Source organism: Lontra canadensis, unplaced genomic scaffold (genome assembly GCF_010015895.1).
Source record: "Lontra canadensis isolate GAN:19392208 unplaced genomic scaffold, GSC_riverotter_1.0 scaffold29, whole genome shotgun sequence".
NCBI classification, from domain to species: domain Eukaryota; kingdom Metazoa; phylum Chordata; class Mammalia; order Carnivora; family Mustelidae; genus Lontra; species Lontra canadensis.
Genome location: NW_022631023.1, coordinates 2923580 through 2948356, shown reverse-complemented (window position 1 = coordinate 2948356; position 24777 = coordinate 2923580). Strand labels below are relative to the sequence as shown.

The window sequence follows — 24777 nt, the reverse complement described above, 5'->3', positions numbered from 1 at the left end:
GGGAAAGGACGCCCTCAGCAGACAAGGACGCCGCAGAACACACCGACGGCCGCGCGCGGGGACCGCCGCGCCGGTGACTGGCAGCTTCGCCCGGAGGCGGGGCCTGAGCGGCGGAGCGGAGGCGGCTGGGATGCGACCGCACGTCCCGGCCTCAGAGCCGCCCCCGGGCCTCCCTGTGATTGGCTCCTTCGGCCCTGGGGGCGGGACCTCGCCGGTGGTGCGCGCGCCGCGGTGACGTCAGTCCCGGCGCGACCTCCGGCTCATCCGGCCCTCGCCAGGTCCTTCCCGGTGTCCCCGTCATGGCGGCCTCTCTTCTGCTGCGGCGAGGACCGTCCGCGGCGCTGAAGGTACAGGGAAGCCGGGCCGGCGGCGGGAGCCCGTGTGGGGCCAGGGCCATCCCCAGCCGTCCTGCTGGCCGCTGACCCGCCGTTCGGGTTCAGGGGAGGGCGCGGGCCCGGGGGCGGCCTCTGGGGCGGGCACTAGCCGGGCCCCAGCCCCTCGGCGGACCGCGATCTCCCGGGAAGCCCCCGGCGTCGGGACCGTTGAGGACAGCGTCGTGACCTCGTGTTCAGGCCGCAGAGGGGAGGAGGGAGCTCGGATGGGCCTGGCTCCGCGGGTGACGCACCGGGCCGCCGCGGGGCGCCCGCCTGCCTGACCCCGCCTGTGAGGACGGGAAGGGACGAGGGCGTTCTTGCCGGGTAGAAATAAGGCCGCCTCCCGGGACTTACGATCGTGGAGGCTCTTAGGAAAGCGCGGACGGTTCAGTGCAGGTGGCGGGGTTCGGCTTCAGGGTCCGCCGTCGAGCCCCGGAGGCCCCCGGGTCCGAGCGATTGTTTGCGCCGCCGCGTACACGGCCCTGCTTGCGGTCGTGAACGTAGGACACGCGTTTACCTTCGCGCGCACAGCAGAGGCAGCCCCTCCGCGCCGGCTTCGGGAAGAGCGCTCGGCTGTGCGCCCAGTGCTTGCCGGTTCGTTAGACGGTCGCCGCTCGCCCTGTAAGCGGTTCGGAAGTGGTGGTCACTCGCGTACGCGTGAGCGACAGCCGGACGCTGTCTCTTCTGCTCAGCGCTCTAGGCGTGGGAGAGCGTTTTACAGGAAGAATCAGTACTTTGTGGGTTGGTAGGTGATCGGGGCTACAGCACAGTGTGCCCGGGAGCAGCTCAGTCTTGGCTTTTCTCGAAGTTACGTAGTTAATAACGACTGTCCTGTGGGGGGTTTTTCTTACAGTTTTTTTGGTATTTTCCAAAATTTCCGTAATACACATGTTTTGGTAATTGTAATAACTGTGAGAAATAGACCATGTGAGTGACTAGTAATGACACGTAGTATTTCTGTGTCGCACAGCTTCCGAATGGCTTTACTCTAAAATGTCTGTATCTGTTCGTTCTTCTCTCAGACTGTGCTCCTAGAAGCACGAGTGTGTCGAGGACTTGCTTCCACGGTTTCCCTCTCTGCAGAATCAGGGAAGACCGAAAAGGGACTGCCGCCGAATACCAAGAGGCAAAGTCCACCAAAAAGTAAGATTTTGATGATGTCCTAAGGGAAAGAGAATGCAGAGTAAATAAAGCAGCCTACTTTCCAAGCATGAGAAGTTCTACTGACTACGTGATGTGATTCTTCATTTCTTTCTTTTTTTTTTTTTTTTTTAAGATTTTTTTTTTAATTTACTTAACAGACAGAGATCACAAGTGGTCAGAGAGGCAGGCGGAGAGAGAGGGGAAGCAGGCTCCCTGCTGAACAGAGATCCCGACGCGGGGCTTGATCCCAGGACCCCGGGATTATGTCCTGAGCCGAAGGCAGAGGCTTTAACCCACTGAGCCACCCAGGAGCCCCTGATTCATTTCTAGCAGTGTCCAGATTATAATCAGATGTAAGATCTGTGACAGTTTTTAGCTCAAACACATCAGACATGTAACAGTGTTTGACCCAATATTTAGCCCCGAACCAGTTCTGCCTCTGTTTCCTAAAAGCCATACTCTAACACGTAGCAAGGGGTGCAGAGTGCGAAGGCTGGGGCATTGAGATGGCCCAAGTACAGATCCCACAGTCCCGTGGCAGCTCAGAAACCCACCTGGCTTTTCTTCCCCCAGTTGTGGCTTTTCTCAGTGTCTCTGAAACTCAGACTTTGGTTGGCCATGGTCCAGGGTTGCAAGCATCCTTTTATGACCATGGAGAGGGAGTTAAGGACAAGCACCGTTTTCCATTACAACTTACTTTGATGAAGCTCCATGTCTGATCTGTGTCCAGCTGTTTCCGTAGTCATTTTGACTGATTGCTGGTTTTTACTTCTTTTTTCTCCTCCCAAATACGATGTAGTATCCTCATGGAAGGAAAATAGAAGAGGCAACAGTATATTTTAAATACTTCCGGTAATTTTCTTTTGTAATGCCTGTTCATTACCAATAACTGATTATAGGGACACCTGACTGGCTCAGTCAGTGGAGCGTAAAACTCAATCTCCAGGTTGTGAGTTTGAGCCCCACACTGGGTGTAGAGATTACTTAAAATCTTAAAAAAATTAAAGATGTATATTGTAGTCTCTGCAGACCTTTATATGTGGTTTGGAATGATCAGCTGAGTTGGTCTTACTTTCGTTGTTTTCTATTTCCTCAGTTTGAGTATTTGAAAGTGCTTAGTTAGTTTTTGCTTTGTTCCTCCTTAGTAGGCACACAGAACCATGGCAGCGTTTAAAATATTGGCCCATTGTTGGGTGTGCTGGCCCCAGCTGCCTTTCCTGCCCTGTCGATGTTGGCTGAGGAAACACCCCTTCTGGATGGCAGCTCAGGCAAATTCTGTTTAATTCAGAATGTTCTGTTCCGTTTAACTCAGTCCAGTTTTAAACCCAGTATCCTTTTTTTTTCCTTTTTAGCAAAACCACAGCACCATGATCTCTCCTAAAAGACATTTACAGCTGGAATGTCAGTTTGATTCTGCGCTATGCCTGGCACTTGTTCGGTGTCTTTCAGTGCGCCCTGATGATAAGTTTCATCTCGACTTAGGTTGTCGCTGCCTGTGGAGGCTTTTAGTCCTGTATCTGCGCTCCTCCGTCCTAGGTTAATGGTACTGGGCTAATGGATATGTGAGCGGGATGGGTGCTGGGTCTTGGGACGGTTCTGGGTGCAGTTATGAGAAGGGAGCACCGAGCTGGGAGTTGGGCTTCGGCCTGTGTCGTTCCCGGCCCTGGACGCTGAGCCTCCCTGCCCGAGCAGGGCCAGCGGGGGGTGATAACGCACAGCATGTTTGTGTCCCATATTTAAAAGAGTCTCATCTGTGTGTGAAGAAAAAGAAAGAATGCTTCTAAATGGACGTGTGCAGGTCTCTGTGTCTGCCAAAGTGTCAGTACTTGGAAGACCGGTGGAGGGTCTTTTGCCGGGCACTTTGCCAGCTTGAAGCCCTGTCCACTCCATGGCTTCGCACGCTCTAACAGAAGTTGCCTGCATGCAGAGTGGGCCCCAAGCGCCCACCCTTGGGGTCGCATCTCTACTCAAAGGGTCTGCCTCAGAGGCAGGATCCCGGGGTTACAGAGCGCCTTCTGGCTCACTGCATCTGGAGCTCCAGCTTCTTGTGGCCCACGCGTCCTTCCCGAGGGGGGCCGCCAGCACAGATGCCCAAGTCCAGGGTCTCCTTGTAGGTCCCCCGTCCCGCAGAACCACCGGGCTCCCCAGCTTTGATGTTCCTTTGAATGCAGGCACTAGCTGGGTTTTGCCTCAGTCAGTATTGACTTAATAACTTAATTGTTGACTTAATAACTCCTGTGTCACTTTTTAAAGAATCTGTCAGGAAGCCAGAGTTAATCATCCATTTCCAGTCCTCACTTCAGTTTGAAAAGTGAGGACCCTACGGAAATAGGGCTTTGCTGTATCTATTCCTAACCAGGTGCCAGGCACTGTCCCAAGCACTCCATACAATCTCTCGTCTGGTCCCCAGCACCCTGTGAGTGGACACTGTTACTGTCCCTGCGGTATAGACGACAGAGTCGAGGCGGGAAGAGGTCCGTGAGCTGCCCAAGGTCCCACATAGGGCAGTGGTGGAGCCAGACGTGAACCCAGCCAGTAAGGCCCCACTGTCTGTACTGTTCATCATTGTGCTGTTCTGCCTCTGGAAAAAAAAAACCCCTCAATTCTCAGGTATTCATTAAAAACCCCAGCGTTATAGTCCTGTACATGTACAAAAGGAAAAGTTTTCATTAGCATATAAAATTTGAGTAGCAGTTGTGGAAACATGTGTTTGTTTTTGAGTGTGCTTTGTGGCCAAGATTAGTTCTGTGACCCAGTGAGAAGGTACAGAAGAATTCTGACGTAGCTAATTCGCTTCAAACAGCAGTAGTCATTTTTGCCTCTAACAAGGAGACCACTGGGGGTGCCCAACTGGCTCGGTCGGGGGCGCGCGCAAGTCTTGATCTCAGGGTTGTAAGTTCGAGCCCCACGTTGGACGTAGAGATTATTTAAAAATAAAAACTTTAAAAAAAAAAAAGGCTTTGATAAGGAGACCACTAAAAACTTGAAGGTCATGCCCTCATTTTTCATGAGTAGAAAAGAGATTGGGGAAGGACAGGTTCCGTTTTGAGAGGAGATAGAGAAGCAGTAGGACTTCTCTCGGTGCTGTTGCTAGAGCTCGTAGACCTTTATTGTGTGTAGGCTGCTGTGGTCATTTGTCTGGTCTCTGACAGTGGAAACAGTCCGCGGACATCCCTGGCCTGTGCTGGGCCTCCCTGGCTAGAGTTAGGGAGCGATGCGCTTTCCTATGTTTGTCAAGGAAGGTCAGCATCAAACTAGAACTCTCAGTGTAGGGGTTCCTGCCTCCAGATAGAGGCTTCATGAGAACAAGCCAGTAGGATCATAAGGTGAGAGCCGTCGGTCCTCTACACGGGACGGCTTTCTTCCAGTGACATTCTGCACTGCGCGGCGGAGTGCGGTCTCCGGAATAGTGGCTCTTAGTGGCAACTCCGGACCACTGTGGCAACTTCCTTCTGAGTCCCAAGCGGACCCCGGCCCTGTGCTGCACTACGTCGGAAATCAGCTCATTGAAAAGCAAAATGCAGGGGCACCTGGGTGGCTCAGTCGGTGAAGCATCTGCCTTTGGCTCAGGTCATGATCTCGGGGTCCTGGGATCCAGTCCCCACATCAGGCTTCTTTCTCAGCAGGGAGTCCACTTCTCCCTTTCCCTCTGCCTGTCCCCCCAGCTCGCACTCTCTTGTGTGTGCACTCTCTCTCTCTCTCAAATACATAAAATGTTTTTTAAAAATGCAAAATGCAATACTTTATTTTAGTCTCCTGGCCTTTCTGTGGAATTCTTCCAATTATTTTAGCATGAATATAAGACACCTTAATGGTGTGCCTGGGTGGCTCAGTGGGTTAAAGCCTCTGCCTGCAGCTTGGGTCATGATCCCAGAGTCCTGGGACCGAGCCCTGCATCAGGCTCTCTGCTCAGCAGGGAGCCAGTTTCCTCCTCTCTCTGCCTCTCTGCCTGCTTGTGATCTCTCTCTGTCAAATAAATAAAATTAAAAAAAAAAAGACACCTTAAAACATTTTTATTTCATACTATAGAAATTTCATTTTCAGTTTCTAAGCAATACCACTGTTGATCCCATTTGAAATTTTCTTTCCATTTTCAGTAGCTGATAAACCAACCTACAGTGTAATTTTGATAACTTATTTGCAATTTTTTAAATCCCCACAACAACATTTTGGAAGATTCAGGTGTAACTTTTCTATTCAAAACAGTTTATCTAAGATACTCCCTATTTTAACGTAACTTTTCATACTTAGGAAATTTAGGGGCGCCTGGGTGGCTCAGTGGGTTAAAGCCTCTGCCTTCGGCTCAGGTCATGCTCCCAGCTGGGTCCTGGGATTGAGCCCCGAATTGGGCTCTCTGCTCAGCGGGGAGCCTGCTTCCCCCTCTCTCTCTGCCTGCTGCTCTGCCTACTTGTGATCTCTGTCAAATAAATAAATAAAATCTTTAAAAAAAAAAAATTTAGGCTAGTGGGTGTGGGGGCCACTAGAAGTTTCTGAGCTGATTTAGGTACAGTCTAGAGAGAGTTCAAGTGTGCATACCCTCCTTTGCCTAATTTTTTTTTAAGACTTTTTATTTATTTATTTGATACCGAGAGAGGGAACACAAGCAGGGGGAGTGGGAGAGGGAGAAGTAGGTTTCCCACCGAGCAGGGAACATGACACGGGGCTCGATCCCAGGACCCCCCAGGATCATGACCTGAGCCGAAGGCAGACACTTGACAGCCGAGCCCCCCAGGCGCCCCTCCTTTGCCTCGTTTTTGTGTCGAATGTGGTCCCAGAGCTCCGTGTGTGTTCTGAGAGTCAGGGCATTCGGGATACAGACCCTGGGCCGGCCTCCCGTGGAGGCGGCAGAGCTGGTGCTGCCTGAGGGGCCAGTGGTGGCTGCCGTGGGGATGCCGGGGCTGGAGGGGGTGTTGCAGGGCGTGGGCATGAGCCGCCACGATCTGCTCTGGCTGGACCATCAAGCCCTTAACGCGCCCGTTTTCTTCTCGGTGGCCCGTTTACGATTTGTGGTTATTCCTCCATTTTCTGCATTTCCTGTCCTCCTGTTATGTGTAGGTCCCAGAGCCCAGAGAGCAGTGAGAAGCTGCTGTGGATACTGGGAAGACAGTAAAGTCAGGACTACGCTTCTTTCCACTTGAAAGAAGAAGGGTCGAGGTCTCTTTAGGATGAGATAGACTCTGGCACCTGAGAACAAAGTCGCTGCATCTGGCGTCTGCTCCGCTGCAGTGTATTTTTAAGTTTTGCTTTAGATTTGGAAAGTAGTTGTAACTTACAACACTTGTCTTATATTTTTCTTCAAATTTCTGTGGTTAGAAAAGATTTACTACCTGAGAAAATTGAATGAAGTTGGTTCTGATCAGTGTACTGTGCAATCTTATTTTTTTAATGATCGACTCTACAAAATGCAAGGGTTTTACATTAGCACTTATTCTGTCTCCTCCCGCCCCCCCCCAGCTCAAAACTTGTTGTTTCCAATGATATACGCACCAAGTTATTTTAGACCTTTTCGGTTGTGTAATACTTTTCTGTGGCCGAGGAAGTCCCCAGATGACTTGTGATTTTGAAGGACTTCTCTTCCCCTTGGGGCACGTTCATTTGAATGACATTCTCCCCACCCTGTCACCCCCCCAGCATTCACACACACACACACACACACACACACACCCACGCACTTGCATGCACACACCCAAATGCAAACCAGGTGCTTGTCCCTGTCCTGGTTTTTGTTTTTGTTTTTTAAGATTTTATTTATTTGACAGAGATCACAAGTAGGCAGAGAGGCAGAGAGGGAAGCAGAGAGGGGTGGGGGAAGCAGGCTCCCTGCTGAGCAGAGAGCCCGATGCGGGGCTCGATCCCAGGACCCTGAGATCATGACCTGAGCCGTAGGCAGAGGCTTAACCCACTGAGCCACACAAGTGTCCCATGATTTTGGCGGGGGGGGGCGGGTTTCTCAGAAAGTTCGGGCTCATCCACTGTGGATGACCTTCTTAACATTTGAGAACCATCAGTTTTTTAAAGATAAGAAATTACCCATTTCTAAAACCCTCAGTAGTCATTTGGAAATATCTTTATAGTTTAGCTATTTGAAATTTGGGTGAAATTATCATCAAAGAAGTTCTTATTGTGAAAAGTGGAGACAAGTTTGTTACTTCTGTTGGTAAAAATCCCTGTTTTTAAATATTTCAGCTGCGAAGAAAAATCTTTACGTCTCTTACTATTCCCTATCACGTGGCTTGGCTTTGACCTAAGAATGCGTTCCCCTGGAACATTTCTTAGGCTGATTATGTTGAAAATATTATGATAACAAGTTGTTAGTAATGAAATGTCTTTGACTTACTGATAAATTTAGATTGTTTTACAAATTATTGAAAATAATATTCCTCTTTATGCCATTTCCTAGATGTAGTGGAACCAAAGGAGAGGGGCAAGCTACTAGCCACCCCAGCAGCAGCTGAATTGTCTAAAAACTTGTCTTCACCCAGTTCTTACCCATCAGTTGTGAATCCGGGCGGGAGGGTAGCTAGCCCTCGCCCTAGTCCTGAGGATAGCGTGCTATTCACAGATGAAGGGGTTCCAGAGTTTTTGTCAAGAAAGACTTTGGTAGAGTTTCCTCAAAAAGTTATGCCTCCATTCAGAAAAGAGGGTTCGGATTCCAGAGCTGTTCAGGAGAACAGGGGAGGGACAGATGGTTCCTCGTCCTCGTCATCCTCGTCGTCCAGCTCCTCTGACTCGGAGTCTGATGAGGAGGGCGGCGGCTCCACAGTTGACCCTCGGGTGACGAGCAGGGGCAGAGGAGGCCTTCCCAAACCGCAGGCCTCCCGTTCGCTTGAAAGCGGAGCCCCTAAAATCGCATCTTCCACCAAAGAGAAGACCCGGTCCGAGCAGGGACAGCCAGACCTGAGCCCTCCAGAGAGGCCCCGGCAGGCAAAGAAGAAAGGGGCCCCTGTGAAGCCATTAGAGGACAGAAAAGACACTAAAGTGAAAACCACAGCACCCAGGTTGCAAGCAGATAAGGAGTTGATGAAGCAAAACGTAAAGGAGAAACAAATGGGAAAAATACTTAGATCAAGTGAGAAAGATAAAGAAAGTCCCAAACCACTGGAAGTTAAAAAAGCCTCACCTGACCATGCGAAGTCGGGCTTGTCTACACAGCCAGCTGGTAGCCCCGCACCCACGCCCACGAGGTCAGGCTTGAGTACACAGCCAGCTAGCAGCCCTGTGTCGTCGTCGTCAGAAGCAAGCAGAGCAGCGGGGCAGCTGCAGGCACCTCCTGAGACCAGAGATGGGCGTTTGGAGAAACAAGTCGTGGAACTCAATGGGGAAGGGGTGTTTCCCCTGGTCGGCAGGGAAGGTTCTGGAGAGCGGATAATGGGAGGAGTCCTGCAGGCTCGAGAGGAGACGCTGGGAGACCAGGTACCACCAGTACAGCATGGGAAGCCGCCAGGCCTGGAGCTCGAGGGAAAGGACGAGACGGCGTCGGCGCCTGGCCCGGCAGAGCCGGACGACACACAGGGTATACCTTGACCTCTGCTCTCTCGAGAACCTCCTTTCCCGTGCGGGTGGCGGGCCGCTGGCCCAGGCGGTGTGAAGAAGTGTCTGCAGTAGCAGTGGGCCCTGGGCCGGGTCTCAGATAAGCAGAGGACTGTCGGAATTGGCACAGCCCCTGGGCACTTTCTATTTAGGCGGAGGCGGGAGGCCTGGGTCATTTCTGGCCCCCCCACCCCCTCCCCAGCTGTTTAACGTCCTTTCCCTTGACCTTGTTCCGTGAACTTGGAGAGCCTTTTCTCCGTGGAAGGGGTCTGGGGGACTCCGGTGGGCCGTGCTCGCCCTGTGGGGTGGGCCTCCAGGGAGCGGTGCCTTTCCATTCCTTAGGCCTGAGGGGCAAGCCCGGTTTGGGGATAACTCAGTGAGCGGCCCAGGTGCGTCCGGAGCAGCTTCTGTCTTCTTGCCCCAGGATGATGCTTCCTTCTCTGATTTACCCAAAAACACAGTGGGCTGTTCTGTTTTCCCATACTGAATTTTTATGAAGGGCTCTTCGCTGTCATAAATGTTTAGTATTTTGTTCCTTTTGCGCTGCGGTGTGGCGGTGCACTGACATGTGTAGAGGGCTTGTGCTGTCGCTGGGTCAAGGCAGGCAGGGCTCTGGGCGCAGAGCCAGGCTCCGCAGAATGTCTGTAAAATGCATTACTAACAGCCGCGGCCCCTTCCTGTTTGCTCTGTGGTCTTCCTAAAGCCGCCCCCTCTTGCCTCATGTCCACTATGTGGTCGTAGTTGTTGTCGTGTGGACAGAATTTATGTGTTTTCTTCCCTCCGTTTTCTCCCTCTTTCATTAATATCCAGAAGTGTCCGCGCTTGCCAGACTGGTCAAGACGTCAAGAACCGCACTGCTTCAGTCCTGCTGCTGTAAACTGCAGAGCAATGCCCAGACCTTTAGGATGACGACAGGGTTTGCACATTGCAAACGATTTTGAAAACAGTTTCCTTCTGATTTTTTACGGACGTGTTCTTTTTCCTGCATTCCTTATGCCCTTCGGAGGCTGAGGCCGCCACTGCCCTGGAGCACGGCCCACTTGGAGGTGTCCCTGGGCAGTGTTCCTGCCCCCGCCGCCTGGCCCCTTGCCCTCTGGCGGGCTTGATTTTCACACGAGTTTTCTGAACCCACATTTCCCTTCAGTTAGCACCATCCGTGTATCTGCTCTGAAGATGTCCCTACACGCATCGGGAGGCTCTCCTCGAGATTGAAAAGATGTCAGGTCTGAATAAGACATTGTTTTTGTTTAGTACAATGGAACACATGAAAAACAAAACATTTGCTATGAATCCAAGTAGGGAATCTATTTGGGTCCTTTTCCGTGCCCCCCAGGTAGAAGTTGGGAGAGCCCCATTGGCAGAAGTCCAGGACCAGTAGGCACGCCATCTGCAGCCCCCCGAGAGCCACACCTCTGCCCTCTGACACTGCCTGGCCCCGGGGCAGGAAAGGCTGCATTTCCCTTTGCTTCAACCACACACTTCGACTTCTAGGATGACCAGACATTCTCCACAGAAAGAAAGAAAGTTTCCAGTTTATATATTTTAGTCTGAATCTACAGTATACCAACAACTTTTTCAGAAAAAGTTGAAAACTCGACACATCATTTCCATCCCCCTCGAGCTGGTGGTTGTGTCATTAAAACAGGGTCTGACGATTCTTAGCAGGCTCCCTTTGGAACAGTTTTCCCTGCTGGTGGTTTGAGATGAGACCGCTCTCTGACGGATCTGGGGTTTTTCCTGCATCTTTAAGTGGCCTGAAGGTGCCCCCGTAACCGTAGGCATTTTCAGAGTTCTACGAAGTCAGGTGTTAATGACTTGCAACCGTCCCATTGGGAAGCGGGTGTGTTTTAGAAAACATTTTCAGCTCATTCCTTTATTTTGCTTCTGAGGACCCTGTTGCTTTCACAGGCTTTTCTGTTTGGACTGATTATTTCAGGCAGGGTGTGTGAGGAGTGCTGGGTGCGCCCGCGGAGGCCCTTCTGTCCCATGTCCTCACAGGTCTTGCTTTCCCCCCCCGCAGAGCCCGCTCAAGCCGCCAGCCCCGCCGAGCCGTTCGATAACACCACGTACAGGAACCTCCAGCACCATGACTACACCCCGTACACCTTCTTAGACCTCAACCTGGACCTGTCCAAGTTCAGGATGCCCCAGCCCTCTTCCGGACGGGAGTCCCCTCGCCACTGAGCGCTCCCTTGACAGAAGAAAGCTTCCGGTGTCTGGGCAGCAGAATAAAACCCGCTCCGGCCATGCCGTGCGTGATCCGTGTCCGTTGGCGGCGAACAGCGAATTCGCGGCACTTGGTGTAGCTGTGCATTTAGACGCATCTGCACACGGGGTTTGCCCGTGGGCCGCAGCCTCAGAGAGTCGCAGGCACCTTGCGTCGCTGCGATCCGCTGTGTCTGGTCCCCGGTCTGTCGTTCGTCTGTCTCCCCGGCTCGGCGCTGGTGAACGTAGTGATACCTTCCAGTCTGGCAGACCTGGTTCTCGGGAAAGCCAGACTAGGAGTTGTTCTGGTTCTAACCACTGTACTGCAAAGAAAATAAACACTGAGTCACGGCGCTTCCGCGCTAGAGAAGGAGCAGAGCCTCTGTTCACCTGCGTCGGGCGTAGGCTGTCAGCTCGGGATGTGTTCAGCGGGGGCTTGGGGACGGAGGCTGGTTTCCTGGGGTCGGGCGGAGCAGCTCTGCCCCCGATGGCCACGGCGGACTCTGGGCTCTTCGGGCTACAGAGGGTTTCTGGGTCGGCCGCGGGGCCTTCCAGCACTCATGGTAGCGTCACTCACGCCTGGGGTGCGAGTAGTATGGAGGCACTTGGGCGGTGGTGGGCGGTGTCTCTGCGCCCGCGCCCGGTGGGGACAAAATAAACCATCTCCTGGGAGAGAGTCACGTCCTGGTGAGGTTACTCCGAAGCAGTCATGGAAGGTGGGCCCGTTTGTGAGGGCGGCTCAGCTCTGCCTGAAGGGGACCCCCCCCCCCGCCACCCCACCTCGAATCCCTATCATTTTAGTGGTTCACTTCGTTCTCACAGGGCGGTTGTCGATGGGCCTGGACTCCTGGACGATACGTCGCTTCGTCTGAATTCTGGTCCTTAGCCTCTTCGGTGCACAGCAAACGACACAGTGTCTTTGTAAATTACGGTTCACTTTTCTCTAATCCCGCATTTCTCGAGCTAGTCCCCGTGAGAACACTGGAATTGAAAACTACGATTGTGATCACTGCCCGGCCTTTTATTACTTCTGACGGCTTAGCCCCTCGGTGAGAGTCTCGTCGTCGCATTTTTTTACTATAAAAGTAGTAGAGCCACGTTACCCGAAAGAAAGGAAGCGGGCAGTAACCGAGAATCCACCGTGCCACGCTCGCACCCCCGTTACTAACACTTCCCACGCCTTCCCTCAGGGTAGGGGCAGCGGAAGGATGGCGCCCTACAACGACAGTTTGCTGTCCCGCAGGGCGTTCCTGTGTCCCAGCTGGCTTCGCATAGCGGCCACAGGACTCATGGGGTGTGTGGGGCCAGGGGGCGTGCAGATCCCCGGTGCGTTTCCCAGACTGCTCCTGCCGCTGCGGCTCGCAGCTCTCAACCCAGCAATGGGTAGGAGTATATTTTCATTTGCATGAAGCTTTTTTTTTTTAAGATACTATTTATTTATTTGACAGACAGGGATCAGAAGTAGGCAGAGAGGCAGGCAGAGAGAGAGGGAAGCAGGCTCCCTGCTGAGCAGAGAGCCTGATGTGGGGCTCGATCCCAGGACCCTGAGATCATGACCTGAGCCGAAGGCAGAGGCTTAACCCACTGAGCCACCCTGGCGCCCCTGCATGAAGTTTTTGGCTGGTTATTTTCCAGTCTCTCCGGGAGTTGGCTCCTTCTCCCCCGACCTCCAAAAAGGCTTGAGAGCCAACACAAGGGGTGCTGGCCACGGCTGTGTGTGCAGGACCCACCATGGTGTGTCCTCTAGCAGCGCCACACCTGCCCGCACTGCATGGTTTTTGGATCCTTGCTCGTCCCGCTGCTCTCAGCGCAGCCGGAATAGCCTGTGTGACTGTCACTCGTGCTGTGTTTTGTATTGTTTCCTTAAGATGGATTTCCAGAAACCAGTCTGATGACTCAGTGGGATTCACACAAGGTGTTGCTTCAGTTTCCGCAAGGGTTTTAATTTTTTTTAATATACTTTTCTTCATTTTTTATTATTTTTTTAAGATTTTATTGAGAGCGAGCACGAGTGAGCAGGGGGTGGGGCAGAGGGAGAGAATCTCCGTCTCCCACTGAGCGTGGAGCCTGATGGGGCAGGGACAGGGGCAATGAGGGCTCAATCCCATGAGCCTGAGATCATGACCTGAGCTGAAGCCAAGAAGCCTTTGCTCAACCGACCGAGCCCCCTAGGCACCCCTCCACAAGGCTTTTAAACCCGTTTAATAGGTTCGAGTGGAATAAGATCATAATTCCACTCCCTTTTGTATTTTCCCTGTCACTGGAACGGTGGCATCTTCCACCTGTCACAGGAAATACCCTTGGACTGCGAGGAAGTCCAGCCCTCGCTCATGCGGAATTCTGGTCCTGACGTTGCCCAGCAGATGCTTGTGCGGCTTGTCTGGTTCTGCCTCCAAGCACGGGCTTCTGTCTGACTGGTCGGCGTTCTCTCCTGCCGGTCTCAGCCAGCACCCAGAACGCAGCGACGCGCTCCTCCGCTCCCAGCTCGCCACCCAGCCCATCCGGCCGCGGCCCCACACCTTGCACGTGGGAGGCACAGATGTTTCTAGAACAGGCCCGACGCACGACATGCAAACAATGCAAAGCCACGTGAGCCGTCAGGCTTTCTGTGAAGGGCCGGAGGGGGGTTCTTTGAGGTTTGCCCTGTGTAGTCACTGTCCCACGTCTTGTTCTTACAACCTTTAAGAATGGCAAACCCATTCTTGGCTGTGGGCCTCTTGTGGTGGCAGAGAGCAGGGCTCTCCAAGGGGCCGTGGTATTGAAGGGGCGGCCAGAGGCCACTTCATGCAAGGACAGGGCTGGACACTCAGATCATGGGTGTGTTTCGGGAGCTCAGCGCCCAGCCTCCGCCGCCTCCTCCCCCTGACCGCCATCCCTCTGCCCTCCAGCCATCTTTATTCTAGAAAGGATTTGAAACACAGACTAGGGTGTAAGAGTTAATGGGCAACGTGGGGTTCCTTACAGAGCGACGTCACTCTCGTGGGCCTGTAAGCAACTGGTCTAAGTGCTTACCTTATGCTGGGCCTGGGTCTGGGCCACGGGTTCAAAGACCGTGCACACCTCTCCCCACTCCCAGCCTCGGGGAGGAGGCCCGGGGAAAGCCATGAGAGGAGATGTGCTGAGCCTGGTAGCAGAGGGGCCATCTGGGGAAGAGAGAAAGTTGATCAGAGAAAGCTCTGTGGGATAGGACATCTACCGCAGATGTTGACAGTGACTGGGAAGCCCCCAGGTTGGTCTTCAAGGTGTTGGGATGGGTCTGTGCCAAGCCCCGGACAGGGACCCTGCTGGAGGCCACAGTTTGAGAAGGGACACGCAGCAAAGATGGGGGCTGAATCATATACTTGGGCTCTGTGTTAGAGATCTCGGACGCCACCATGAAACCACCACCTGAGCCGGGCGGGGGGGGGAAGGGGGCCTCAACAACAGACGACTGTTGTCTCGGTTCTGGATGTTGGAGATGAAGGTACTGGCTGAGGCAGCAGATAGGTCCCTGTTCATGGCTTTGCTGGTGGCCATCTTCCTGTGTCCTCACACCACGGGCCGCTCCCTGGAGTCTCTCCTAAGGGGACCCTAACCCTATCCTGAGGGCGCCCCCAGAACTTGTCTAGCCCTAGCTTCCTCCCAGAGGCCGCACTACCAGTCATCGGCCCTTGGGAGTTTAGGGCTTCAACACAGGAACTGGGGCGGGAAACACAAAAATTAAATTTTAATAAAAACCTAATTTTTCTTAAAGCTTTTGTTTATAAATCTTACCACCCTATTTAAAAATAAACTCCAATTTTTATAGATTTTTAAAAAATATTTTACTTACTTATTTGACACACAGAGAGCCTGCACAAGCAGGGGGAGCAGGAAAGGGAGAAGCAGACCCCCAGCCGAGCAGGGAGCCCAAAGGGGGCTCGATCTCAGGACCCCGAGATCATGACCTGAGCCGAAGGCAGACACTTCATGGGCAGAGCCCCCCAGGTGCCCCTAAATAGATTGCAATATTAATGAACATTCCTAAACTTAAGAAATAAATTTTATTGGACATTCATTTCTTAGTACAATGTATTGGAACTTTTTTTTTTTTAATTTTTTTAACTGTTGGTATTCTTTTTTTCTTTTTTTTTTTTTAAAGATTTTGTTTATTTATTTGACAGACAGAGATCACAAATAGGCAGAGAGGCAGGCAGAGAGAGAGGGGGAAGCAGGTTCCCCACTGAGCAGAGAGCCTGACGCGGGGCTCGATCCCAGGACCCTGAGATCATCACCTGAGCCGAAGGCAGAGGCTTAACCCACTGAGCCACCCAGGTGCCCCTGGAACTTTTTTTTTTTTTTTTCAGTTCCTATATCCATGGGTACATATTACTTAAGGCTAGAAGGGGTTCAATGAAATTTAACAGAAAAGAAAAAAAAAAGATGTGTAGACCAGTTATCGAGGATGGTTTCAGGTTTTGTGGGACCTGATAGAATCTAGAGGGCTCTTTTTAATAAATACAATATAAACATACAAATTCAAAGTCGAATGTGACCAGGAATATTATATAGGATGAGGAAAAATAGCTTACAAATTTTAAAAGCTGGTAGATACTATAAACCTCACAAAATCCAGAAAAATAACATTTTAATTAATGACTTAACATACTTCTATATGTGCCAGGCTAATAAAAAAACAACTTTGGAGGAGCACCTGGCTGACTCAGTGGGTTAAGCTTCTGACTCTTGACTTTGGCTCAGATCATGATCTCAGGGTCGTGAGCTCGAGCTCCGTGTTGGTTGGGCTCAGCGCTGCTGAATGTGGATCCTGCTTAAGATTCTCTCTCTCCCTCTGCTCGTCCCCTACGCCCATGCACGTGGGCTCACACTCCCTCTCTCAAAAACAAAAAATAACTTGGCGGGGCCGTCGGGGGGTGGGGGCGCGTGGGGGGCTCAGGTGGCTTAGCGTCTGCCTTCAGCTCAGGTCACGGTCCCAGGGTCCTGGGATCGAGCCCCGCATCGGGCTCTCTGCTCAGTGGGGAGCCTGCTTCTCCCTCTGCCTCTACTGCTGCTCTCCCTGCTGGTGATCGCTCTGTGTCAAATAAATAAAGTATTTTTTTTTTTTAAGATTTTATTTATTTATTTGACAGAGATCACAAGTAGGCAGAGAGGCAGGCAGAGAGAGAGGAGGAAGCAGGCTCCCCACCGAGCAGAGAGCCCGATGCGGGGCTCGATCCCAGGACCCTGAGATCATGACCTGAGCGGAAGGCAGCGGCTTAACACGCTGAGCCACCCAGGTGCCCTAAATTAAGTATTTTAAAAAAGAACTTTGGGCTGTATACTTTTTCTGAAAGATTTATTTATTTGAGAGAGAGCACACACAAGCTAGGGGAGGGACAGAGGGAGAGAGAGAACCCCAAGCCGACTGCCCGCTGAGCACAGAGCCTGATCGGGGGCTCGATCTCACCATCGTCATCCATCTCACCATCACGTGATCACCGAGATCACGACCTGAGCTGAAGTCGAGTCGGACACTTAACGGACCGAGCAAGTCAGACGTCGCTGGGCTGCACTGGCTGATTGCCTCCGCACGGGGCCGTTTCATAGCCTGTTTCACTAGACGTAAGGATAGTGGCGTGTTTCCTCCAGCACTGTTGATCAAAATTGCGTTTTGGTAGTTTAGATCCATAAACGTGACCGCACACAGACCTCTTTGCTGTTGTGGGGCTCCTTCAAACACGGATTCTGAGAGACTTGATTTCACATGATGCCGTCAAAAAAGGAAAAGCGAGGCCCATGTTTACGTTCTCGACAGAGAGAATTCTGTTGGTCTAAGTACAGGTGGGAGCTGAGTCCTCTGAAATGAGTTTTTGTGATTAAAAGGATTTCCTCCGAGTAGCTTCTGTTCCATGTGCGTCAAAGCCCGCACACGCATCCCACCCCACATCAGGTATTTCTGGTGCCAAGACACCTGGGACCCGGCCCCATCACACTTGTGGCCACACCACGCGTTCGTAGCAGGGGGTAGGGGGCGCATTCCTGGTCACGTGGCACAGTCATAGCCGCATTCGCGATCACGGACGTGTCCACACCACAATACCTGCTCTGGTAAGCACCTTCACATCAGAGCTCCTGGGGGCTTTGCTCAGTGGAAACCAGGAGTATGCCTGGAAGCCATTCCCACACCAGACAGCTGTCACCAGCTTAGCTACCCGGAGGACTCAGTGTGTATCTCTAAATACATCCCACTAAGCCCGGACGAGGTGTACCCCCGGGCAGGCAGGTCCCAACACATGCCAGCCACTCTGACACCAGGCAGGGGAGATGGGGGCTGACCATGCTGGAGGGGAGGTGGTCTGCAGTGAATGGGATCCAGAGGTCTCCCTTTTGGAGATGTGACACCGGCTGACCTTGGGAAGCCTTGGCTAGACCCCAGCACGCTCTGGGGAGGGACCTGAAGCTTGTCTCCGTGGCCCCACGGGAGCGCCCCCACTGGGCAGGAGTAAGTGTCCCCATTTGTCCACACTCCAGGCTTAGTGATGGCCAAGGGCGCCTTCACACTGAAAGCGGCAGCCCTCCCTCGTCACATTGATCCGTAGCTAACATGGACATGTAGCAAGGAATGAGTGACACTGCCGACAAGTGACAGCAGGTAAGACAGCCCCACACCCTAACTGAATATGGATTTCTGGCATTCAGTTCTCAGATGGCAAAAGTGAGGGCCTGTGTTTCCCCCACAAGTCTGGAGAACTCAATGTCTCCCGTCCTGTGCCTTTAACTTGAGGATGTGACCTTGATCTGTCGGAAGTCAGTGCAGCTTTGTCCCGGTCTCCCCGAAATCACAGGACACACGCAGCCAGGACACGGTCAGTAGCACACTTGCCACGTGCTTCCTCGTGGGACAATGGCAGAAGATGCCCTGGGCTGGCGTTCGCGGCAGGCTTCCAGCAAATACTGGATGCGACCCGAGCTCCGTGACCGATGGACAGTGCCGTGAGGGTCCTTCCATGTCTGCTTTGTTGTCTGGGCACCCCCCTCCCTCTCCTTAACGGGGGTGGGGGGGTTATAAGAGCCACATCCCCCTCTGACCGCCGGTCGCACGCCCCCGGCCCCGGAGGCACAGCACCCTGACACAGGCTGAGACATCTGGGGGTCCCGCCACACTTTATCCTCAGCAGAAACACATGTGAGGCCAGGGAGGACCACTCCCCGTGGGGTCACGGTGCCCCAGGGATGGGGCTTCCTCCGGCACTGTGTGTGGCTGCTTGACGCGGGGCCCTGCGAGCATGTAGTGTCGGGGCCGACGCCGGCAGTGGGCTGCTGGGTGAAGAGTCAGCCCGGCCCCCCGGCGCGAGAGCGGGCTGCGGGGGGAGGGGGTGGGCCCTCCGGAGCCCCAGCTGTGCGGGCGGAGCACGGTGGAAGACAGGGGCCTGAACTCATTCCCTCCGGACTGCCTGGGCCGAGCGTCCTGTAGCACAGTACAGACACCTCTCCTTCGTCCAGGGCTGGGCGCTTGCAAATCAGGTACTAACCCAAGTCACGGTGGGAGTGAAACAGGAATGTTGGCAACACACCGTCTTCCTCGGCCACTGCACGTGGAGGTGAAGACGATGGGGTGGCGTCCCAGGAGGCAGGCTGTTTGCTGGGCTCCGTGAAGAAGCAGCTCTTCCTGCCCGAAGAAGGTGAGATGCCTCTCCTGTCGCCCCCACCTGCTGGACCCCCAGCCCGGCAGGGATGCAGCCCGTGGGAGGAATCGGTTGGGGGGGTGGTAAAGCATAGCCCGGGACAGCCATGGCCGTCTCCCTTCTCAAACAGGCACCCAGCAGCTTGCAAATGCAGGAAAGGGGCAAAGCTGGGAAGAGAGGAGGGAGGCCTCTCTGCACAGTCGAGGCCTGACCGCCACCTGGACCCCCTTGGCAGGAGCGCCAATGGCGAAAGACCCGAGCCCGGCCCTGGGGGGCAGGGCCAGTCCCTCCACATTGGCCCCCACTAGCCCTCCTTCCTTTCTTTCTTTTAAGCGCTGGTTTTGAAATCTCACAAAATTCGAACCAATCGGAGCCCAGGTTCCAATATCTCTTGATGTTTTTAGTGCATCCGAAGACTTGCCAAGGTTTTATTTTTAAGCGTGGGGCTTAAAATATCCCCTCCTCAGCTCTGAGCCAGCCAGAGGGAAGCCAAAATAAAACGCCGTCCTCTTTGAACATATGGCAAGTCACTGCTGCCGGAAAAAGGGAGAAATCAGAAGAGGAAGGATGTTCTGCTACAAAATAAGAATGTAGGTTTAATGCATGGAAACAGGCAAAGTTTCGTGCCACCAAAAGCTGTTTTCTGAGTGCAAAAATGTGAACTACAGAGTTTATGAGAGGGAAGGGGGGAAAGGCATTCCTGAAAACTGACCCAGACCCCCCACCCCCCGCCCATCTGACACCCTTGAGAAGGAAGGGCCCGAGAGAGGCTCTGTGGCTGTGGGATGCAGCTGAACCTTGCCACCCTGCCCTTGGCGAGATGTTTCTGCAGGAGGAGCCCCTGCTTGGCCTGCGTGGTGCTGAAAGCAGTTCCTTTTCTTTCTCCTGCCTGTCGGGTTCCCCCCCTTGTCACCTTCTCACCCTGCCGCTGGGTCCTCCAAAGCCTTCTGCCACTGTCACCAGACACATGGCTGCAAACTAAGGTCATCCACGCCCTGGGGGCACAGCTCACGGAGCTCCTGGGGCTTGATCTGTTTTTAAGGCTTATTTTTCAGCATCTTTTGATGTTCTCTGTATTTTTTTTTTCAGTCTTTTGGTTATTTAACCTAAAAACGTAATTGTCTCTCCGTGCTCTTAGCATTCTGGGGGGTTTCCATTCTTCTCTCATCTTTTCAGCCAACGCCGATTTTGTCACTGTTGTTCTTGAAGAGCTGACATCGCAGAGGAGGACATTTTACGGACCGGTGCTGGAGGTCAGCGTTTCAGATTTTCGAATTTATTAGTGGAGTTAGGGTGTCATTAGAAAAAAATGCATACGCCCAAGGAGACTGTTGGTAGTGTAATCGTAGAGGTATCAGGTTGATATATAATGTATAAGTCTGTGTAATGGATAGTTTTTATTATTCATAAAATTTTCCAATGCCTTGCAGATGTGCGGCCGCAGCTGTTCCCCTCACTAATGGCCTCAGGCTGTGACTCCGAGCTGAGTTTGGTGCCAGAGGCTTCTGGCAGCAACTCTGGTTCTTGTGATAGTCCCGGGGAGGAAATCATTCATTGTCAGCAGGGGTGATGATGACAGGCCCATAAAAGGCCGAGTGGGGAGGAGCGGGCCGAGGGAAGGCCGGACAGGGCTTGTTCACAAGGCTGTTTTCAGAGCCGCTTTTGAAAGGAAACGTATTGTCTTCAAAGTCCTTTCCAGTGATTTACTTGAGTCTCCTTCCATCTATAAAGTCTGCTGTTGCCCCCAGGGCAAATCAGAGTGGCCCCTGCACCCAGGCTGGGGGACAGAGGGGCCGAGGACAGAGGGCGGTGGGGAGAGCTGACTCCCGCGCCCCGCACACACGTACCCTCTCCTGACTACGCGGAAAACGTCTGTCCGAGCGCCCACTGCTCGGCCCTCACGGCGTTCCCTGGGCCCACGCGCCTCCGGGACCCAGCTGCTCAAACGTGATGCCCTAGGAATCACCCAGGGTTGCTAGTGGAAATGCTGGTTCCTGGGCCCCGGGCAGGCCCTGCCTGGATGGAACAAACAGGCAAGGAGACTCAACTGCAGGGCGCTGTGGCAGGCAGGGTCGGGTCCCAAGGTCAGGTGGTCTCACCTTGGACTTTTGCAGGAAAGGCAGGACTCGTGACAGGTGGGGGAACTCACAGGGTCCTCGCTGTGCAGCCGGGGGGCGGCCCGGTCAGTCGGCTGAACCGGGGAAGTCCGTCTGTGTCGAGCAGGTTTGGCCGGGACACCTCTAATCTCAGCCAACCACTAGGGAGACAAAGGACAGGAAATTGGAGAGTCTGTGTAGAAAAGGGCATCTTGTGAGCCTGTGGGAGCAGAGAGAAGGACCAGACAGTGAACCTCACCTAAGGCGTGTGGGGAAGTGGGGGGTTCTCAAGGTCGCTGTTTTCTGGGGGCGTCGGGTCAAGCTCATTCTTGTCAGCCTCAACAATCTGGATTTTGACCGACGCGCAGACTCGGAGGAGGTCTGGAAACTTCGAGAAGCTCCACTTCGGGGCGTCAGAGTGATGCAGATGCTGTGTTGCCTGTCCTGGGGTGACCTGGGGTGCCGAGATATGGCCAACCGCCCAGTCCTCCCCAGCACTCCCTGTCCTTTCTGCTCATGGGTACTGATGTTTCCCATCTCCAAATTCAGAGACCTCCAGCTGTTGCGTTCCCCGAGACCATGAGCACCCCATGGTGTGGAGAGTCTGTATGCCGATGGCCCCTGGCCCCTGCCTCCTCCCCTCAGGGGTCTCTGCTGGCCTGTCCTCTCCACCCCCTACCTGGTCTGACCAGACTGTCCCCGGCCCAGGCATCTTTGTGACAACCCTCAGTGCTGGCCGGTGACCCCTGCAAGGGGTGGGGGGTGCTGCTCCCAGCGGCTTCCCCGCATTCCTGGTTACTGGCCAGGGCCGGGACTTACAGAGCACACTTGGCCTGAGGGATCTGAAAACACTTTATCCAGCACTGCTCTGGGCTTAACACAAGGTTTTCAGGAGCTGGGCGCCCCTGCAGAGAGGGCAAAGGGAGGGAGCAGCTCCCAGAAGCCAAAGAGGCAGCCGAATGCTGGAAGCCAGCCGTGGGACAAGGGACACAGCACCGTTGGGGACCCAGGCCTGAGTGCCACCTTCCTTTCCTCCTTCCCTCTGAATTCTGGCCAAGCCTCCCCTTGGCCAACCCACCTGGAAGCCAGAAAGAGGGAGCCTAGGGAGCCCAGGGAGCAGCCCGGGAGGGTGGCCCCCAGGCCCAGAGCAGGAGGGAGGAAGGGCCGCACCTCTGTCTTCCCCGGGGATGCAGGGCCAGCCTTCCTCCTTAATACTGTAGACCCTGAAGTCTGCAGGGGACACCTCTTTCAAGGGATAGTGGGTGCCTCCGGGGACACTGAGAGTACTTTCATTTCTATATTTTTATTTATTTGCTTCTGTATTTGAGCTTCTAACCATGGGTGTGTTGTTCGATAATGAAACCTAATACACCTGTTTTAATACGTAAAGCAGTGACATAGGGAGACATGCTACCGGCCGGCTCTATGCTCCAGCTCTGGCCGGGCCACTCAGGTGCTGTGCTGAGATCTGGGGCTGGATGGAGGCCCGGCCACCGACCAGCCCGCGGGGCCCACTGTCCCGGCTGTCCTGGCTGTCCTGGCTTGGGGCGGTCCTGCGGGGACAGGCAGTGTGCTCCCGACACGGGCTCCTGAGCTTAGGGCAGACCCCGCAGCCCCAGCCCGCAGCCTGCCCTCACTCCAGAGGCCAGCCACGCTTCGTGAGTTCCAGGCCTCTCGTGCTTCCGACAAACTAGCCACAGATTTGAGAATTCCTACCACCCCCTCTGTTCAGCCGTTTGCCAGGACGCCTCACAGAACTCAGGAAACCACTAGCACGGTGGTTAGGGTTTGGCCGTAAAGGTTACTCTAACGTCCGGGCGGGCCTCGAACGCAGAGCCTCTCGCCATCCTCCCGGCACATCCCGGGACTCCCAGCTGGGAATCTCCTCTGAGCCTGGGGTGTTGGGAGTGCTTGTCGGGGTTTATGAAGCAGGCACAGGGGAGCCCTGGTCCCATGTTTGGTCCCAAACTCCAGTCCCCTCTCTTCCCTGGAGGTCAAAAGCTCCGCCTGCCATCTCTTGGCTCAAAGTCCCAACCCTCTGGCCCGAGCTGGTTTCTGGCAGGAAGGGCTCACATCCCGAGATAGGGTAGGGACCGTTGATCACCTTCTAGCACCAACTCGGGTGTGGTCTGACGGTTTAGAGGCCCCCTCCCAGGAACCAGCGACAGAGACCGGCCAAATTCTTCCTGTCACGCAACACTGGCTTCCCGGTGGCACATCTGGGGACCACAGGCGCTACGTGAAAGCCACTGTCCGGTGGGGAAGCCTGAGGTTGCGGACACGTCTGACAGTGCTTCCCTGACGGGCACCGGGGGGTACCCAGAGCTCAAAAATGGGGTCAGGAGAAAACCCAGACATCTAAGATGTCTTCGGGGGAGACGGTGTTTGCTGTAAATTCTGGCTTTGTCAATGCTACCGCGAAGCCCAGTAGGGTGTGCTCGGAGTTGCTGGTGACCAGAAGGTCCCACGTTTATTCTTTATGACTCCATACGTTTGTATCGTTAAGTGACTTTCTGCCTCCGTGTAACTTTGGGAAGTTAGCTTGTAATTAATTCCTTCGAGGGACTCCGATAGCTTCCGGAAGCAAACTCTTTTAACTTCTTTAAATATTTATAGACTGAGATAAGTCTGTCTGTGTTCTTCATCTGTTTGACTGTCTTTGCCACAGCCGACGTTGTGTAGTTGGTGACAGGCTTTGGTATGTAACTAAGCACATCACTTTGTGGGACAGTTCGCCTCTGTTCTGAGGAGCAGGGTGTGGGGAGGGAGGGGGACCCACTCCTGTGCCTGTCTCCCCCGGGGACTCGGTGTAAGGGGGCAGACGAGGTCCTTCAAGTGCCTCCACTTCCCCCTAAATGGGAACTGATAACACTTTCTCCCCCTGCAGTGAAAATCCCCCATGGCTGGGATTCATTCTAAGCTACTTGAGGGTGGGGGGAGGGACAGGAAAAAGATGGAATAAGACTTGAGAAGTGTTAATAATTTTACAGCTGAATGATGGGTGCACAGAGGCTCCTTATACTTTCCTCTCTGCTTTTGTGCATGTGAAAATTTCCAAACTAGGAAGTAAAAAAAAAAAATAATAATAATAATAATAACAATAATGCCTTCCCCTGTCTATTGCACAGGAATGCCAGAACGTTCCGCACTGTCCTCGAGTGCTTTGTCTCTTGGAGAAGGACACCACGTAAATAGTTCTGAGTTATTACTCTGTGGCCGTCAACTGATCGAATCTCCCCCTGGAGGTATTGTTGACAAGGAGACAGAAAACAGATGAGGACCCAGGGGAAGAACGGCTATAAAACATGAAGATAAAACTTCCGATGCGTCTGGTGCTACTCGGAGCATCCGTCTTAGTACGAGGGACTGGAGGCCCATCCGGGCAGCTCGGTGATGTAGGAAATAAATTTGCCATATATCAGAAATATGTTGCCCAGTGCGGACAATTTATTCCTGGAGCTCCATATGCGTCACATTTCCAGGCTCATAAATGATAAATAATAAATTTTTATTTATAAGTCACCGGCTCCCAGGGGCGGATGAGCCGACCAAATGCGGCTGAGAAGCTGGTCCATTCCCACCACAGGCTCGGGGCACCGGGCGGTGGTCTCACCCAGTTTGGGGATTGCGCAGCCCATGAGAAAAGCCAATACACCTTTAGGAAACCGGGCCTGTCATACCTGGAAGTTGAGGTTGTGGCAAGTGCCTCGAGGGGAGGTGCCCACAACAACGGAGCCCTGAAATGCAGGCTTGTAAGCTTGCTTCTTGGGGAGGATTGACAGACCC

General features: G+C 53.5%; 1 protein-coding gene across 1 annotated transcript; it reads left to right on the top strand.

Annotated features, from left to right (window-relative positions):
* The first annotated feature begins 283 nt into the window (after positions 1–283).
* NDUFV3 (NADH:ubiquinone oxidoreductase subunit V3) lies at positions 284–11304 on the top strand. The gene is made up of 3 exons (XM_032865268.1): positions 284–347; positions 1397–1517; positions 11068–11304. Exons 1-3 carry the CDS (start codon positions 300–302, stop codon positions 11229–11231), a joined length of 333 nt encoding a protein of 110 aa, XP_032721159.1. The 5' UTR covers positions 284–299; the 3' UTR covers positions 11232–11304.
* Positions 11305–24777: the final 13473 nt, after the last annotated feature.

Bases quoted from the DNA above. Each gene is read 5' to 3' on its own strand.
- NDUFV3 (XM_032865268.1), top strand. From the start codon at position 300: ATGGCGGCCTCTCTTCTGCTGCGGCGAGGACCGTCCGCGGCGCTGAAG. The intron at 348-1,396 runs GTACAGGGAAGC...TTCTTCTCTCAG, and splicing joins GACCGTCCGCGGCGCTGAAG to ACTGTGCTCCTAGAAGCACG. The intron at 1,518-11,067 runs GTAAGATTTTGA...CCCCCCCCGCAG, and splicing joins GAGGCAAAGTCCACCAAAAA to AGCCCGCTCAAGCCGCCAGC.